The sequence below is a fragment of the Bubalus bubalis genome, chromosome 8 (assembly GCF_019923935.1).
Source record: "Bubalus bubalis isolate 160015118507 breed Murrah chromosome 8, NDDB_SH_1, whole genome shotgun sequence".
NCBI lineage: Eukaryota > Metazoa > Chordata > Mammalia > Artiodactyla > Bovidae > Bubalus > Bubalus bubalis.
This window is the reverse complement of record NC_059164.1, coordinates 50490080-50508525: the sequence shown is the minus strand read 5'-3', so window position 1 is coordinate 50508525 and position 18446 is coordinate 50490080. Positions and strand designations below refer to the sequence as shown.

Below are 18446 nucleotides of genomic sequence, written 5' to 3'. Positions count from 1 at the left end.
CTAGGCAAGAATACTGAAGTGGGTTGCCATTACCTATCTAGGGGATCTTCCTAACCCAGGGATCAAACCCCACATCTCATGTCTCCTTCATTGGCAGGCAGATTCTTTACCACTGTGCCACCTGGGCTTCCCCCTTGAAGTTAAGGATTTTCCAGTTACTAGAGAACATAGGCAATGGCACCCCATTCCAGTACTTTTGCCTGGAAAATCCCATGGACGGAGGAGCCTGATAGGCTGCAGTCCATGGGGTCGCTAAGAGTCGGACACGACTGAGCGACTTCACTTTCACTTTTCAGTTTCATGCCCTGGAGAAGGAAATGGCAACCCACTCCAGTGTTCTTGCCTGGAGAATCCCAGGGACAGGGGAGCCTGGTGGGCTGCTGTCTATGGGATTGCACAGAGTTGGACACGACTGAAGTGACTTAGCATAGAGAACATAAGATAGGTAGTGAAATAATGTTGCAAGTCAAATTGTGTTACATAGAAAGAGAGACATGAAGCACTCAGGGCTAAAGTGGAAGGGAGGGCAAAGAGTTGTTTAGTTTGTGGATTAGTTCTTATATTATGTTTAGCGCAAATACAGCAATATATGTTCCTTCAAACCCAGGATGCATTAATGAAAAGTTGGAAGCTATGTCTGTTCTTTCTCAGTGTTGTTTATATGTGTTCTTACCCAGTTTACTTTACCCCTCTAGCCATACCTACTGACCTGTACTGACATCATCATCTAAGAATACAATTGCATCTCCATGCAGCTGTGGTTTGGTCACTAAAGTTAACTAGTGCCTTATCTGACCAGTTTTATCCATGTGGCAGGCAGCCACTGATTCTTCCCAGATTATTATAGATTTTGTCATAGAGCATCATCTTCTTTGTTCCAAAATCTGCAACATATACATTCAAATTAGATTTTAAATAATGAATCTAAATGCAAACTAGGTTGAACTTTGCCTGTGAATTTTGAGAAAGATAACTATATAGTGAGTAGATATTCACTGAGTATTTATTGTGCTTGTACATTCCACGTTAAGCACTATAGAATTCAGGTCACCTGAGACCGAGTGTGTTACTAAATCATGTGTCATCTAGCTCAATGGACCCTGCCCCCCACACACTAGTCTAATAGCATTTGGAGTTAACGGCTTTATTCTTTCTTCATCTGTGCTTATCTAAACCCTATCTGTTATTCCACATCATCTTAAATTCTCCCTCAATGAAATATTTACAGATTTTTATAACCAGATATGTAAACTTGCTCTCAACCACCCTATTATATTCCACTCCCTTTAACTAGTTTATCATATTTAGTTATGTATTTGTTAGGTGCCTTGAGGTAATAATTTTGTTTAATAACTAATAATAATCCCTGAAACCCTGAATATAGTGATTTGTATCTAAGTGCTCAATACATGTGTGAGAGTCAGTTGAAGCAAATGTTAAATGGGTACTCTTCAGTCAAAGCCAGTTCTTATTAAATTTTGTAGGCGAAGTGTGCCTGTGATCTCTCATAATAATAATTAATTTATCTACTTAATAATCCTGTTTTGTCTATATGGATGTATTTTTCATTGTAAAATTTAAGAATTTTTTGTTGTTAATATAATCTTTCAGACAATTATTAATAATTATTTATAATATACTTGTATTGACTTTAACTGTAATTTTATTCAATAGTCACCATAGAGTACATGAAAAATTTAAGGCCAAGATTTTATTTTAAAAAATTTTATTGAATATATTGACTTACATTATTATGTTAGTTTCAAGTATACAGCAAAGTGATGCAGATATATATATATCTTTTTTTTTCCTGATTCTTTTCCACTATAGGTTATTACAAGATATTGAATATAATTCCCTATGACACCAAGGTTTTAATCTCAAATTTCACTGGCCTTTAGTTTCATCTGTAATAAAAACAAACAAAAAGAAAAAAAAACAACAAGCAAACCTCTGCAATATATAAATGAATATTTAAGTACAGTATTTTTCCCATTTTGGACTAGAAACAATTGTTAACCCTCTGCTGCTGCTGCTGCTGCTAAGTCGCTCCAGTCGTGTATGACTCTGTGCGACCCCATAGATACTGTTAAATAATATAAGTAGAGGCATGCCATTATACTATTTGTTGTAAAGAGAAATATTTATAAATCTGAGAAGATACTAAATTAAATGAACATAAGATAATTTTATTAGGTTTACTTAAAAAGTGCATGCATAGTTACCTAATTCCTTAGCTGTATTATAACATGCTTATAAATATGTCTACTGTGCAGTGACATCATCTAACTTCCAATTTCCTTTTAGACTTTGAAGCTATCAAGCCGTGTTCTGGATAAAATAAGTATTGGACAACTTGTTAGTCTCCTTTCCAACAACTTGAACAAATTTGATGAAGTATGTACCTACTGATTTACTCTTTTATGCACCTTTGTTATAAATCATACAACCCCAAAGATTTTCTGGGTCAGATAACTAGTGAGTGGTTACGTCGTAAGTGTTCCTAGCTTCCCTATTTCTGAAAACCGAGAAGGCTAAGTTGTGTAGCAGAGTGCCATTTTGGGATCTCGCAGAACCAGACAACTCAAGGGCACCTCAGCTGGCTTTTTATTTGGTGTGGTTTTTCAAAATTAAATCCTTATCAGATCTTGTTTCATTTTAATGCTTTAAATCAGTTATTTACTTTGGTTGAGTAAGATACTCTGAAAAATTCTTGTTTAGGGCTGTCTTCTGTCACAATAAAATTCAAGGTCCTTGAGGACAGATTATGTATTTTATACACAATGTATTTATCTTTGCATTTCTAGTATTTCGCATGCTATCAAACTCACAGCAAGTGCTAAGTAATTTACTTTTAATTGAGTGTGCATGTTGTTTTCTGAGTATTTGGTCAGGTAATAGGGTTGTGCAATTGTATAGACTGAAATTCAGGAGAGTCTTGTCTTCTCATGTTCTGTGTCATGGCTCTTGCTTTATTCACAGAGGAATAAGTTACTTAAAGAATTCTAGACATGGTACTTACGTGGTGTGGTGATATCCAATCACCACACATATCCACTGGAAAAAATCACAGTGACTTGCAGTTAGTTTGGACTAACTTGCAGTTAGTCTCTGTGTAGAATGTTTAAGCACATTGCTGTGTGCTCCATATAATGAATACCTAGATTTTAGTGCATTCAGAACCATGATTGTAAGAGCTCACTGTGCTGACTTCTTTCTCCTGTTCTTGATTTTCTCTTTGTTTTGGGGGTGGAGGGTAAAATGTCCATGGTTTTCACTGTGATTTTATTTTTCAGGGACTCGCACTGGCACATTTTGTGTGGATCGCTCCTCTGCAAGTGACGCTGCTCATGGGGCTGCTCTGGGAGTTGTTGCAGGCCTTCACCTTCTGTGGGCTTGCTTTCCTCATAGTCCTCGCCCTTCTTCAAGCCGGATTAGGGAAAATGATGATGAAGTACAGGTAGAAACTCTTTAAATAGTGTGAAACACAGATTGCATTCTTACTAGTTATATGACCTGTGTCAATCTGCTTCTGCCACTGTGTTTCTGGTTTTTTCATCTTTAAAATGAAACAGTCATGTCCCTTAGGCTGTCAGAAGGATTAGGCAGAGTGTATGACATACTAGCCCACTCAGGTAAAACCAGAACTTCTCTATGTACTGAACCATGGATCTTCTTACTAGGTGTCGCAAAAAGGAATATTTTCATGATGTTATCACCAGAGACTGGTTTCGTGGAAGACAGTTTTTCCATGGACAGGGGAAGGGGCTGGTTTCAGGATAATTCAAGCACATTACATTTATTGCGCACTTCATTTCTGTTATTATTATATCAGCTCCACCTCAGAGCATCAGACATTAGATCCCGGAGGTTGGGGACCTGGATATAAATGATACTTTCTATATCAATGGTACATTTTTTAGCTTGCCAGTCTATAGAATTTCTTAATATGTTACCATCCATTTTGCTTTTTTGCACATCAGAGATTGAGGTACAATGGATAAAACATTGTATCCAAACATTGTATTCAAAACAGTGTGAATGGGAGGGAATGCATACATTTTAGGTTAAGTTCATAAGCTTTTTCTACTCTGGTTCATGAATCATCACACCACAGCCTTAGTGGCTTTCTATTACTGAATGATTCAGTGATTCCAATCACTGCTTATGAAAGAGGACTTCTAGAGTTTGCCAGCTAGAGTGTGATAGAAAGTGTTCAAATTTTGGAGTCAAATAGTTCTTAGTTTGAATCCTACTTTGCACCTTACTAGACATATACGACCTGTATCAAGCTGCTTCAACCTTTGTGTTGCTGGTTTTTTCAATTTTGAAAATGAAATCATCACCTCCCTCAGAGGATTAGGCATAGTATATGACATGCATCTAATACATGTGTCTGCACATGGGAGGCATTTACTGATTGATAGTTACTGTTTTTGTTACTGAGTATTTGATAATAAAATAAACATCCATATGTTTAATAAAAGAAATGTGGCTTTTCTTAAAAGCTTGGGCAGTTCTTAGTGGGCAGTTTGACTTATTTTTACTAAGTATTTGATTTGTGGATAAAATAATTTACAGAGATCAGAGAGCTGGAAAGATCAATGAAAGACTGGTGATAACGTCAGAAATGATTGAAAATATCCAATCAGTTAAGGCATACTGCTGGGAAGAAGCAATGGAAAAAATCATTGAAAACCTAAGACAGTAAGTCATTCCAAAAATGTTAATATCAGTTAAATTAGTCAATTAAGGTTTAATATATTTAAAAGGAGTCTGTCACAGTGGACTTGAGCTCATATTTGAAATTTCTGACAACCAAATAATTGTGTTAAGTTATATCAGTATTCATGTGTTAGTGATCTAATGTCATTTTCATGGGACTGGCATTTTACATAGGTGAGCTATTTTTGCACTACAAGGATATCTTACAAAAGAACTGCCTATTTGTGTTTACAGCTGCTTAATAGACTAAACTAATGATCATGATGCTAGAGACTGAATGAAACCTTAAATAGAACTGCTAGAGTAAAAAAGATACAACTCTGAGCCAAATAAATGATTCTCTAGTATTATAACTTCCTTAATTTATATGTTACGGCTCATGAAAAGCAAACCAAAAAAAAAAAACCCTTCTGTTTGTTTAAAATATGTTTGTTCTTCCTTTACTTAAGAGCAATGCCAGGGTAATATCTATACATTGTGTTCTATAAACCTTCCACTTGAAAAATCAATTCAAGTAATGAAAGCCACCGCCTGAAGTAGAATCAGTACTTGGCACCCATTTTGATCTCTGGTCTTGTTTTGCCTCAGATAACCTTTCTTTCACTGGTTAGTAAAGATTATAGCCAGCAAAAAAGTACAGCACAGACTGGGATACTGTTGCTGAGAAAACTTGGGACATAATATAAACCAATGTATTTCTGTAGCTCTAAGACCACTGTTCTTTAGTCAAGTTCCATGTTCTACAAATTGCAATTTTAAGAAAGGGTTCTAAGGAGTCTCAGTGGGCATAGATCTTCTGTTAAAGGGCAAATAATTTCAGAATGAATTAGCTCATAAGAATTTCATAGGAAGAAAAGATGCCAAAGAGAACAGTTCCATTTTAGATGATATGAGTATGATTATCAGGGATTCAGGCTGCTGAGTCCAGTAGACAGTGGTAACTGAGCTGCAGGTGTGTGATTGGAACAACAAAGGAGATGCTGAAATGGTAAGTCCTTTGCCACGTAAATAGAAAGAGTAAAAGACTATTTATTGCCCAAACATGATTGGTCACCTGTTTTTATTATGCCTTTCAAGACGAATCCAGGAAAGGAATTATATTTTCTTTCCAGAAACATCCATAAAGACCTTGCTTAGTTGGTTGAAATTTTTCTCTTTAACAACTGAGTTAGCTCTCAAGGGTCACTGATGAACTGGGTAAAAGGCTATGCAGTGCTCCCTGAAAATCTACTTCTTTACTGCTCTCTGGTAATAAAGTCACTTTCAATTTTTTTTTTAATCGTAATAAGATAAAATGTTTTTATGACTCAAAGTGTTAGTGTTATTATTATGGGGAGTACTGCTTTCTGGGTGATTCTTATATCAATACATGCTCTTGAGCCCGTTATTCTTTTCTTATAGTATCATTCCTTCATTTTCCTCAACTGTTTATAATATACAATGACAGTTTTGACAAATTTATTAACATTTTGGCAATCAGCGTTTTCTAGCATTAAAAAAATATAAGCCTAGCCAACAGTATTCTTTCAGTTGAAGATTAGAGAGACACGAAAGTTCGAAGTGCAAGTTCCTGTGCTGTCGTTTATTGTGGCGACAAATCCACAAGGGAGATGTTACATTTCTCTTCTGTAGATGTGGATTCTGTAGGAACAGTGGGAAGAGCAACTTGCTTAAGATGGCATAGCTATAACCAGCAGAGCTGAGTCACACCCCAGTTAGATTCCAAAATCGTAATCTGCCTTTAATGCCAAATAATTAAAATAGGTAAGCTAAACCACATTAGACTGGGAATCACAATGTAGGTGGGAGCACTGAACTTCATTTTCTTCATCAGAGTGCTGAGGATTACATTTTTTTTCAGACTTGAAAAAAAGATGTCATCTGAATTCTACCACTTGAGAAGGAGAACTTTTCTGAGTTGTACAAGCATGTGGAACTAGCACCCAAATGCCAGGCACAGCTCTCACCCCCTCCCACCAGCATGCTCTACTTGTCTGTCTCATCTCTGCTCTTTCCCTCACAAGAGCTGAACGGAAGGATCACACGTGACTCCAGTTTTGATGATCCTGTGAGGGTGGGATGAAGGTCGAAGGAAGCATTGTCCTCTGTTCTTGCCAGCTCTGCACTCCCTGTTTTCTGCCTGTTGGTGCATTTAAACCTCTTCTGTTTGTATTGAAAAAATAGTTCACATCTGCAGTTCAGACTGAAAAAAAGTATGATTGCAAATAATTATCCTGAAAGGAGAGAGGGTGGATGCAATATCTATTCTCTTGTAATTTTCCAAGAATTACTGGCAGCAATCTTTTTTAAAAAGCGGATTCTGGAGGCCTACTGCAGACTCAGTCAGTATCTCTGAATGGTGATCCTGATACACTTCATTTTAAAAAGTTTCTCAGGTGATTTTTACCTGTGCTAAGCCTTGAGAACCACTCCTCTTTGGCTCATATGTTATTTTAAAGGTTCTCCAAAGCCATTCCAGAACTTCTAAAATGTTGACAATCCATTAGGGAATCCCAGAATTGTCTTTTCCTTCTATAAATCTTTCAACATTATTCTCATATCTGTACTTAAATACTTAAAACACCAATCAATAAAAAAATTACTAGTTTCATTAATCTATAAATTAATAATGATATGAATTAAGATATAAAAATAATATAATAATTACTGAGATTATTTAAAAATAATATTTATAGGTATTATATGCTGGTATATTCATTGTCATCCACCCCTCTTTGAGAAAAAATAACTGAGGCCCAGAGAGGTTAAATAACTTGCTCAAGGTCACACAGCTCATCTAGGGTAGAACCAGAATCAGGAAGCAGAGAGAAAGCTTTTGAGAGTCTATATGCAGATTTTTTATTCCAAGATGCCTGATATTTTGGAAAGTATATAAGCACCCCAAATCTTACTATTTGTTTGTTTGTTTGTTTTTTTAGAACAGAACTGAAACTTACCCGGAAGGCAGCCTATGTGAGATACCTCAATAGTTCAGCCTTCTTCTTCTCAGGGTTCTTTGTGGTATTTTTATCTGTGCTTCCTTATGCACTGCTCAAAGGAATCATCCTTCGAAAAATATTCACAACCATCTCATTCTGCATCGTTCTGCGCATGGCAGTTACTCGGCAGTTCCCCTGGGCTGTACAAACTTGGTATGATTCTCTTGGAGCAATAAACAAGATACAGGTAGTGTACCAAAATGGGTCCTCTGACTCAATGAATTTAGAGCAGTTTAGAACTTTTGTCCTGAGCAAACTCTCTAGAGATGAATTCTTGGCCTTGGACCTGTTTGATGCACAGTATTTCCTCTCTTGATGTCTATATGTGGTCCAATGAGCCCTTGTAAAGCCAAGTGAAATAAAATGAAAGCCCATGAGATTTTCAATTGAGATTTTCAATTTCAGAGAAATTGAAGAAAATATTGTTTCTGTATTCTGGAGATTATTATTCAAGTAATCAATCAATCGAATAGTTCTAATGAACTTGGCAAATGTGCAAAATCATGGTGGCAGATTCATCAGGAAGTTATAAAATTTTCTAGCTAATGCTAGGAATGTTTACCTTAAACTTTTCCAAGTATTTTTCTGAACAGTATGATGGATGAGAATGACATTGTATGCCATATTAATTACCTTAAAATCTCAGCATGCTGTCGTAGCTGTTAATTTTGAAGAGAAGTTCTAAAGTCCTTACGGTTATTAGACTCAATTTATGCCAAGCTAACAGAATCACCACCAGGAACTTGGATGTGGTTATAATTTTTAGAATTAGTATACAATTCAAAATGTTTTATTATGCTGTTGTGATATATATTTAAATATTTAATCCAGAAAATAAATCACTGTGCCATAAGTTTAAAAAAATGAGGGAGAAGGGTGAGCCACTTTAAGGTAGTTCTGCCATTATTTAACCTAGGCCAGAGTTTGACTTCCCTAATACCTCAGTCGGTAGAGAATTTGCCTGCAGTGCAGGAGACCCGGCCCAGATTGCTGGGTCAGGAAGATTCCCCTGGTGAAGGAAATGGCAAACCATTCCAGAATTCTTGCCTGGGAAATCCCATGGACAGAGAAGCCTGGCAGGCTACAGTCCATGGGGTTGCAAGAGTGGGACAAGACCTAGCAACTAAACCACTATCAGAATTTGCCAGTGGTGGACCATGGACCTAATAAAAGAAGGATGCTATAAAGATGAAAATACTAGTTTTCTCTCTCTCAATGTTGAATTGAGGCAATTAGTGGGTAGTTCAGGTGTGCTTTATAAATTCATTACTAAGGTTAACATGTAGTCTAGTACAAGGATGAGTCAGTGGTATGTTAAAATTTAATGGATAAATAAGTTCTATAAGCAGGGTGACAATTACAGCCTTGACGTACTCCTTTCCCATCTGGAACCAGTCTGTTGTTCCATGTCCAGTTCTAACTGTTGCTTCCTGACCTGCATATAGGTTTCTCAAGAGGCAGGTCAGGTGGTCTGGTATCCCCATCTCTTTCAGAATTTTCCACAGTTTATTGTGATCCACACAGTCAAAGGCTTTGGCATAATCAATAAAGCAGAAATAGATGTTTTTCTGGAACTCTCTTGCTTTTTCCGTGATCCAGCAGATGTTGGCAATTTGATCTCTGGTTCCTCTGCCTTTTCTAAAACCAGTTTGAACATCTGGAAGTCACGGTTCATGTTTTGCTAAAGCCTGGCTTGGAGAATTTTGAGCATTACTTTACTAGCATGTGAGATGAGTGCAATTGTGCGGTAGTTTGAGCATTCTTTGGCATTGCCTTTTTTTGGGATTGGAATGAAAACTAACCTTTTCCAATCCTGTGGCCACTGCTGAGTTTTCCAAATGTGCTGACATATTGAGTGCAGCACTTTCACAGCATCATCTTTCAGGATTTGAAATAGCTCAACTGGAATTCCATCACCTCCACTAGCTTTGTTCTAGTGATGCTTTCTAAGGCCCACTTTACTTCACATTCCAGGATGTCTGGCTCTAGGTGAGTGATCACATCATCGTGATTATCTGGGTCATGAAGATATTTTTTGTACAGTTCTTCTGTGTATTCTTGCCATCTCTTCTTAATATCTTCTGCTTCTGTTAGGTCCATACCATTTCTGTCCTTTATTGTGCCCCCCTTTGTATGAAATGTTCCCTTTGTATCTCTAATTTTCTTGAAGAGATCTCTAGTCTTTCCCATTCTGTTGTTTTCTTCTATTTCTTTGCATTGATCACTGAGGAAGGCTTTCTTATCTCTTCTGGCTATTCTTTGGAACTCTGCATTCAGATGCTTATATCTTTCCTTTTCTCCTTTGCTTTTTGCTTCTCTTCTTTTCAAAGCTATTTGTAAGGCCTGCCCAGACAGCCATTTTGCTTTTTTGCATTTCTTTTCCATGGGGATGATCTTGATCCCTGTCTCCTATACAATGTCATGAACCTCTGTCCATAGCTCATCAGGCACTCTGTCTATCAGATCTAGACCCTTAAATCTATTTCTCCCTTCCACTGTATAATCATAAGGGATTTGATTTAGGTCATACCTGAATGGTCTAATGGTTTTCCCTACTTTCTTCAATTTAAGTCTGAATTTGGCAATAAGGAGTTCATGATCTGAGCCACAGTCAGCTCCTGGTCTTGTTTTTGCTGACTGTTTAGAGCTTCTCCATCTTTGGCTGCAAAGAATATAATCAATCTGACTTTGGTGTTGACCATCTGGTGATGACCATGTGTAGAGTCTTCTCTGGTGGTGTTGGAAGATGGTGTTTGCTATGACCAGTGCATTCTCTTGGCAAAACTTTATTAGCCTTTGCCCTGCTTCATTCTGAAATTCCAAGGCCAAATTTGCCTGTTACCCCAGGTGTTTCTTGACTTCCTACTTTTGCATTCCAGTCCCCTAAAATGAAATGGACATTTTTTGGGGGTGTTAGTTCTAGAAGGTCTTGTAGGTCTTCATAGAACCGTTCAACTTCAGCTTCTTCAGCGTAATTGGTTGGGGCATAGGCTTGGATTACTGTGATATTGAATGGTTTGCCTTGGAAACGAACAGAGATCATTCTATCGTTTTTGAGATTGCATCCAAGTACTGCATTTTGGACTCTTTTGTTGACCAAATGGCTTCTCCATTTCTTCTAAGAGATTCCTGCCCACGGTAGTAGATATAATGGTCATCTGAGTTAAATTCACCCATTCCAGTCCATTTTAGTTCTCTGATTCCTAGAATGTCAACATTCACTCTTGCCATCTCTTGTTTGACCACTTCCAACTTGCCTTGATTCGTGGACCTAACATTCCAGGTTCCTATGCAATATTGCTCTTTACAGCATCAGACCTTGCTTCTATCACCAGTCACATCCACAACTGGGTATTGTTTTTGCTTTGGCTCCATCCCTTCATTTCTTTCTGGAGTTATTTCTCCACTGATCTCCAGTAGCATATTGGGCACCTACCGACCTGGGGAGTTCCTCTTTCAGTATCCTATCATTTTGCCTTTTCATACTCTTCATGGGGTTCTCAAGGCAAGAATACTGGAGTGGTTTGCCATTCCCTTCTCCAGTGGCTGGAAGAAACACAGGCTGGAATCAAGATTGCTGGGAGAAATATCAATAACCTCAGATATGCAGATGATACCACCGTTATGACAGAAAGTGAAGAGGAACTAAAACATCTCTTGATGAAAGTGAAAGAGGAGAGTGAAAAAGTTGGCTTAATGCTCAACATTCAGAAAACTATGATCATAGCATCTGGTCCCATCACTTCATGGGAAATAGATGGAGAAACAGTGGAAACAGTGTCAGACTTTATTTTGGGGGCTTCAAAATCACGGCAGATGGTGACTGCAGCCATGAAATTAAAAGACGCTTACTCCTTGGAAGGAAAGTTATGACCAACCTAGATAGCATATTGAAAAGCAGAGACATTACTTTGCCAACAAAAGTCCATCTAGTTAAGGCCTTGGTTTTTCCAGTAGTCATGTATGCATGTGAGAGTTGGACTGTGAATAATAAGGCTGAGCGCCGAAAAATTGATGCTTTTGAACTGTGGTGTTGGAGAAGACTCTTGAGAGTCCCTTGAACTGCAAGGAGATCCAACCAGTCCATTCTAAAGGAGACCAGTCCTGGGTGTTCATTGGAAGGACTGATGCTGAAGCTGAAACTCTAATACTTTGGCTACCTCATGCGAAGAGTTGACTCATTGGAAAATACTCTGATACTGGGAGGAATTTGGGGCAGGAGGAGAAGGGGATGAAAGAGGATGAGATGGCTGGACAGCATTACCGACTCAATGGACATGAGTTTGAGTGAATTCCGGAAGTTGTTGGTGGACAGGGAGGCCTGGCATGCTGTGATTCATGGGGTCGCAAAGAGTCGGACACGACTGAGTGACTGAACTGAACTGAAGTTCTGTAAAATGTCACATATTTAAAGAATACATTTATAATATAATGAATCCTAGTACTTGACAATTAACTTTAGAACACTTATAAAATTATTTTTTAGGAAAAAATTTCTAATATAATTCATAAAATACAAAATGCAGCACTTATTAGAGTTTAAATAGATGTAATAATGTATTAACAGTATCCTAGTTCTATAATGTGTTTTTGCTTTCTTTTGTAAACAGGATTTCTTACAAAAGCAAGAATATAAGACATTGGAATATAACTTAACAACTACAGATGTAGTGATGGAGAATGTAACAGCCTTCTGGGAAGAGGTCAGAATTTTTTGTTTGTTTGCTCTAAATATTTAAGCTTTTCTTATTTGTGATTCTGGTTTTCATCTTAATGGGCAATAAAGTTAGAATGATGATAGAATTGTTAGAACTAAAAGAGGAATCACTCCACTTATTTTGCAGTTAAAGAGGTAGAGGCCCAGGAATATTAAATATGACAGACAGGCCTCTTCATGTTTTTCTAAGTCATGTAATTTGTTTCACATAATAAATTAGGAAGTAATGCAGTGCTCATAGGTTTTGGAGCCAAACTGAGCTGGAATTGAGTACTGGTTCTACCATTTACTCTCTAGTGCAAGTTACTGAATTTTGTGGAACCTCTGGTTCTCCATCTGTAAAGTGGGAATATTAATATATACCTTACAAGGTTGTTGTGAAGTTTGACTGAGATAACTTATGGGAAGTATTCAGCATAGTACCACACACATAATAGTTCCTCAGTAAATGCTACCCTCTCTGATCTCAAGTTCCAGTCCAACGTGCTTTACATATACCAGTAAACATAAAGATATATGTGGGATAGACCTATGGATTGTTTTCTACTATTTTCACTTATTTTAATTCACCATTAAAAATTCTCATTTCTCATGGTCAGAAAAAATGTTATTAATGATTTTTCAGCTTCTAAAGGACTAATATTTGATTATAGAGAATACCAGTGGAGTTCCTCTTTCCTTATCACTTTTTTCTGTTGAGTAAACGTAGGCATTATGCAAGCAATGTCCTATTTCTACATATTTCACAATATCTTAAACTAGTTTTATTTATATAAGTAAGTTGACCCTAAGGGCGTCACTGTAATTCTTTTTTTAAGATAGAGGTAAGAGAATAATTCTTTATCTGCCTAGAAAAATTATGGAGAACTGTGTGTGTTAGATTGATTTTACTTCTTTGATTTTAGGAATTTCAAATGCCCTTCTAGACAGAAAGAAAAGCAAGGCGTTTGGCAATACAATTGTTTTTCTAATCTCCATCTCATTCTCCTTTCATCTAATAAAATAGATAGCATGCTTCAGCCCTTACTATGTGCCAGGTACTAGATAAGCACTTTACATGTTTTGTCTTATTTCTTACAACATTCCTATGATGTAATCTTAATATTTCTATTTTGCTGATAAGGGAATGGAGGCTTAGGAAGGTTATAGGACCTGGCTCAGCTCATGTACCAGGCAAGGGATGAAGCTAGGTTTTGGACCAAATGTCATGGTCTACAACCCTTTCACTGAACCATTGCCTTCCATCTGGCTGTATCCTCATCCTCCTGACTCTCATCGTCACCTAGCAAATTCTGGACACTCCTTGATGATATTTACCCAGGACAGTGGTGCTGGTTAAACCTCCCTCATTGTGTCTAAGACTTCAACACCCACATGAGAAATCCTTCCAATATTGTCCTCAGAACTTCTGTTTACAGTTACTTCTTCAGAAGCTTCCTCTCATGCTCATATGCTGAGCTTGGTGAGTGCCGAGACTTACTCCACTTTGGAAACGTCCTGCTCTGGAATCTCTTTCTCAGTTTAGAATTTCCTAATCCTAGCTCTCTCAGTCTCTTAATCCCACCTTTACTGCCTTCCAATTTCATGAAGATTTCTAGTCTCCTTAGTCCTCCCTTTTGGACTCCTCCTGGTTTAACCTCCATCAGTCACTTCAGTTGTTCCTACAGCAGCACCCTCAATCCCCTTTTCTTTTCACTGAATCGTTTGCTGTAAGACATTCTCTTTCAGCTTTGATGAAGGGAATGCTATCTGGAAAAATCAAATACTCTAGTCAGTTATAAGTTTTATACAGTTACTGTTTCAACTTCAAATGGGCCTGTAAACTTTCTTGGGAAATGTTTTCATTGGTCTTTACTTAATTTTATTTACCATTTCCCTAAAAGCCATTCCAGATTTTTACCAGTTTCCTGAAACTCCCAATCTCTCCCAGGATCTGCTCACCCCCAGCAGATGGCCTTGACTTCTGTAATATAGAGAGAAAGTATATAGATGCTATAAAATATAGAGCGTCATATATGAATGCTTACAGCTTCTTTCTTCACCCTTGAGATTATTATTTTCTTCTTTCTTGTCTTCCCCCGGCCCTTAACTGAACTGTTGTTATCTTGCTTCATCTTCTCAGGACATGGAGCCAGCAATTATTCTCAGTCTAGAAGCTCAATTCCTTTTTTTTCAACTGACTTCTTTTAATATCTAAATATTTTCAAGTTAAAGAAATTTCTGACTTTTGCCCCCCCTGAACCCCATCATCCAAGCCTTATCATTCTCCTTCCCTTTGTTGTTAAAACTGTTCTTACTTCCTCATCTTTTGACTTTTGCCTTCTGCAATCTGGATTCTGTCTTTACCAATGCATTAAAAACTGTTCTTTTGAAATATGTATTTAACTTAGCTTTCGTGAACCACTCTTTCCATGTAATCTTATATTCCAACCATGACTTCTCAGTCTTGGCTGCCTGCCTCTGAAGTGGCGTTCAGCCACAGGGTCCCCACCGCCTTCTGGTATTTCATGCTTTCTGTGGGTGACTCAGCCCAGGTTCAACTGACATCTATGTGCTGATGACTCTCAAAGGCAAATCTTCAGCCCCGGTTCCTTTCCTGAACTTCATACATTATTTCCAAATTCCCCACAAGGTCCTCAAACACTTCACATTCGTCACTTCCCAAGCTTCATAAACCCCCTTCTTCCAGGGTCTTTTCTGCCTCATTTGGTGATTTCACCATTCACCCAGTGACTCAAGAGGCATGTCCCTGGTGAATTATATATGACTCCTCCCTCACTTCACACCTGTGAGTAGGAACAATTTCTATTTATATATCAGGAAGCTGAGCTTTAGGGAATTTTAGTAACTAGAACAAGATTATACAACTGGTTAGGACATAAAGGTCAGCCTAGGCTTCTCTGACTCTAAATGTTTTTTCTACTCACCATCCTGTGTCTAATGAAAAAAATGGACTACTGCTTTACTGTATACAAAATACTTTCATCTATATTATCTCACTTAAGATCCTCAACAGTCCAGGAGCCTAAAGCTCAGAATGTCATAATTTATCAATTATTATGCAGCTAGTTGAGAAGATGAGACAGATACTGAAATAAAGACAAAGGATACCATAATCATTTCTCTCACAACTACAGGGAGCTTGTAAACACAAAGTGTTAAGCCAGAGTAGGGATCAAATAAATAAGAAAAAGATCAATACTGAGATTCCATTTTCACTTACAAAACACACAAAAATAAAACAAAACAAAATAAATCCCAAATCAGAAATCAACATTGTTGATGATGGTTCCTGAAATCTAGCACTCTTATACCTTGATGGAAGAGAATTTGAAACTACTTTTCCAAAGACTTGGAATGTTTGCTATACCTTTGCTCTGGAAATTTCCCTTGTGGAAATTTATACTAAAAAAACCAGAGATTTGTTCCAAGATTTATAGCAAAGTACACACATTACAGAATTATTAAGTTAAAAAGAAAGTCATATAATGTAAAAAATGAGAACTATTAATATTTATAGTTTATCCATACTCTTTGATACTATCCTGCAACTTAAAATTATATTAAAAAGTGTGTTTAATGGTATGTGAAAATATTTATGATTTATATTGTAAGTCAGAAAAAGAGGATCACAAAGCTCATGTATAATTTTTCCTTAATGTAAATTATATATGATTTTATGTATATGCAAAGGAGTGGAGGGATCTCACTGAAATGTTAAACATGATTTCTTCTCAGTGTTAAGACTACAGCTGATTTCTCTTTTCTTCTTGCTGCTTTTATCTGTTTTCCAAATTGTCTGAAGTAAGTTTTGACTTCTGTAATCAGGAGTTAAAATTAAGGTAAATTAAAGTAAAAGCAACCTTCCATTGGTCCAAGTGTTTATTGGATAAAAGCCCTGTTTCTAAGCATGGAACATGAGCCCCTCAACAGTCTGCACTGCCCAGTTTATCGAGGATATCCTTTGTCATCTTACTATATACATTCACCTAGCCACTCACCACTCCTGAGGTGTATGTTGTCCTTTTAAGCCTAAATCATCATGCATGCAGGCCTTCTTCCTGGAATGCCTATACTATTTATTGGTCTTGTGAAATACCACCTATATCCTTCATAGCCTAATACTGGGTTAATTACTTGGACAAGCTCCAGACTGAGTAACTTGCTTTATGTAATGTGCTCCTATAGGACTTGGTGTGAGTTTTCAGTTGTAGCACTAAACACGTTGCAATATTAATATCTGCCCATTTGTTATTCTCCTATTTGAGACTTTTGAAGTAGTCTTTAATATAGAGGTGATGCTCAATAAATATCTATTAGATAAATAAGTTAATAATAGAATAAAAAATGCCTTTGTCTCTCTTGAAGAATTTTCATTGCCTACTTAAAAATTTGCTTTTAGTTATTTGATGACTGAAAGAGATGTTAGCCATCCATCTCATAAGAATTCAAGCAGTAGTCTTAAACCTTAATTGCTTATGTATGCCCTAAAGTTTTCATAGTACTGAAAATCTGTATACCACTGATACATTTTAAGTTGATTTATGAATTTTCAACATAGATTTAAGTGGTGGTAAAGAATGTAATTCTTGTCTATTGTATAGTGTCTTCATATGTTAAATGGATTTTTGTCAAAACTTGGGAGCTGCCATTTCAGTACTTTCAATTTCATGGAAAATAAATGAATTTATAGAGTCAAGTCTGATTGCTAAGTCAATCAGATAAATATTACTTGCTTTATATCAGGAAAATGTAACTTTAAAATGCAGATAATAATTTGTATTAATTTATTAAATTACTAAAATTAGATAAATAATAAGTTAATTAAAATAACTTGTTCTTCAATTCATCTCTTAAGTCTGATTCTGAGATGACAGGACACATAGATGCCATCACTTTGAAACCTGGTGAAACATGATGTTACCTCCTTCAGTATTTCTGGCTTTGTTTTTATGGGATCCCCTCTCAGGAGAAAATCATTCTCTTATGGTCCCCATGTTCATATCATGGACCTTTTTACACTCCGGAAAGGGCAGCCTAGCTAAACTTAGGACTGGTGAGAAGACTGCCTCTTCTCTGAGGGGAGAAGCAGAAAGTAGGAAAGAGAAGTGACAAAGAGCAAGCGAATTCTCAGATGATTAACTTTAGGAAGGAGTGCTTCGGGATGTTGAGGTTGTGAAAACGCATTCTCTTAAAACTCTGTGAACTACTACCTTCCTCCTGATCCCCTGCAGTGCTATTAACTGTGATTTGAAGACTGCTCAGATTGTAAAGCATCTGCCTGCAATGCAGGAGACCTGGGTTTGATCCCTGGGTTGGGAAGATCCCCTGGAGAAGGGAATGACTACCCACTGCAGTATTCTTGCCTGGAGAATCCCATGGACAGAGGAGCCTGGTGTGCTATGGTTCATGGAGTCACAAATGGGTTGGACACGACTGAGTGACTAGGCACATGCACGCACTCTAACGCATCCCATAGGGCAGTCCAGAAGCAGGGAGCTTTCAAACAAGAACGCCTTCTCCCAGCGCTTTTGCAAAAATGGAATTCATTCAAATTAAATGGTAGTATCCTCACATTTACACTTAGTAATAACTACTAAAATACTTTGAGCTTCTCAGAGTAAGGTGCCAGCATGATAGAGTTAGATTTGGGTTGTAATTCCACTCAGGCCTACTACTTAAATGACTTCAGTTACTTAACCTCTCTGAGTCAAAGTCTACAACTTTGAATGAAAGAGTTTATAAAGTCTACCTCATATATTGTTACTCTGCGGAAGATTGAATAAATATGTGTATGTATTCAGCCTATGGGAGAGGAGATAGATACCTTTGTATAGATAGCTGCTGCTGCTGCTGCTGCTAAGTTGCTTCAGTCGTGTCCGACTCTGTGTGACCCCATAGATGGCAGCCCACCAGGCTCCCCCGTCCCTTGGATTCTCCAGGCAAGAACACTGGAGTGGGTTGCCAGCTAGATTAATTAAATTTGATGGTGAGCAACAATCAGC

At 37.3% G+C, this 18446-nt stretch overlaps 1 protein-coding gene across 5 annotated transcripts in view; it reads left to right on the top strand.

Annotated features, from left to right (window-relative positions):
* Positions 1-18446, top strand: part of CFTR (CF transmembrane conductance regulator) — a 216851-nt gene that overhangs the window by 70277 nt on the left and 128128 nt on the right. For all 5 annotated transcript variants that reach the window (XM_025291139.3, XM_044946628.2, XM_044946629.2 and 2 more), the window contains exons 5-9: positions 2308-2397; positions 3297-3460; positions 4582-4707; positions 7665-7911; positions 12335-12427. In XM_025291139.3, coding sequence (XP_025146924.3) covers positions 2308-2397; positions 3297-3460; positions 4582-4707; positions 7665-7911; positions 12335-12427 — 720 coding nt within the window. The remainder of the gene's footprint in view (positions 1-2307; positions 2398-3296; positions 3461-4581; positions 4708-7664; positions 7912-12334; positions 12428-18446) is intronic.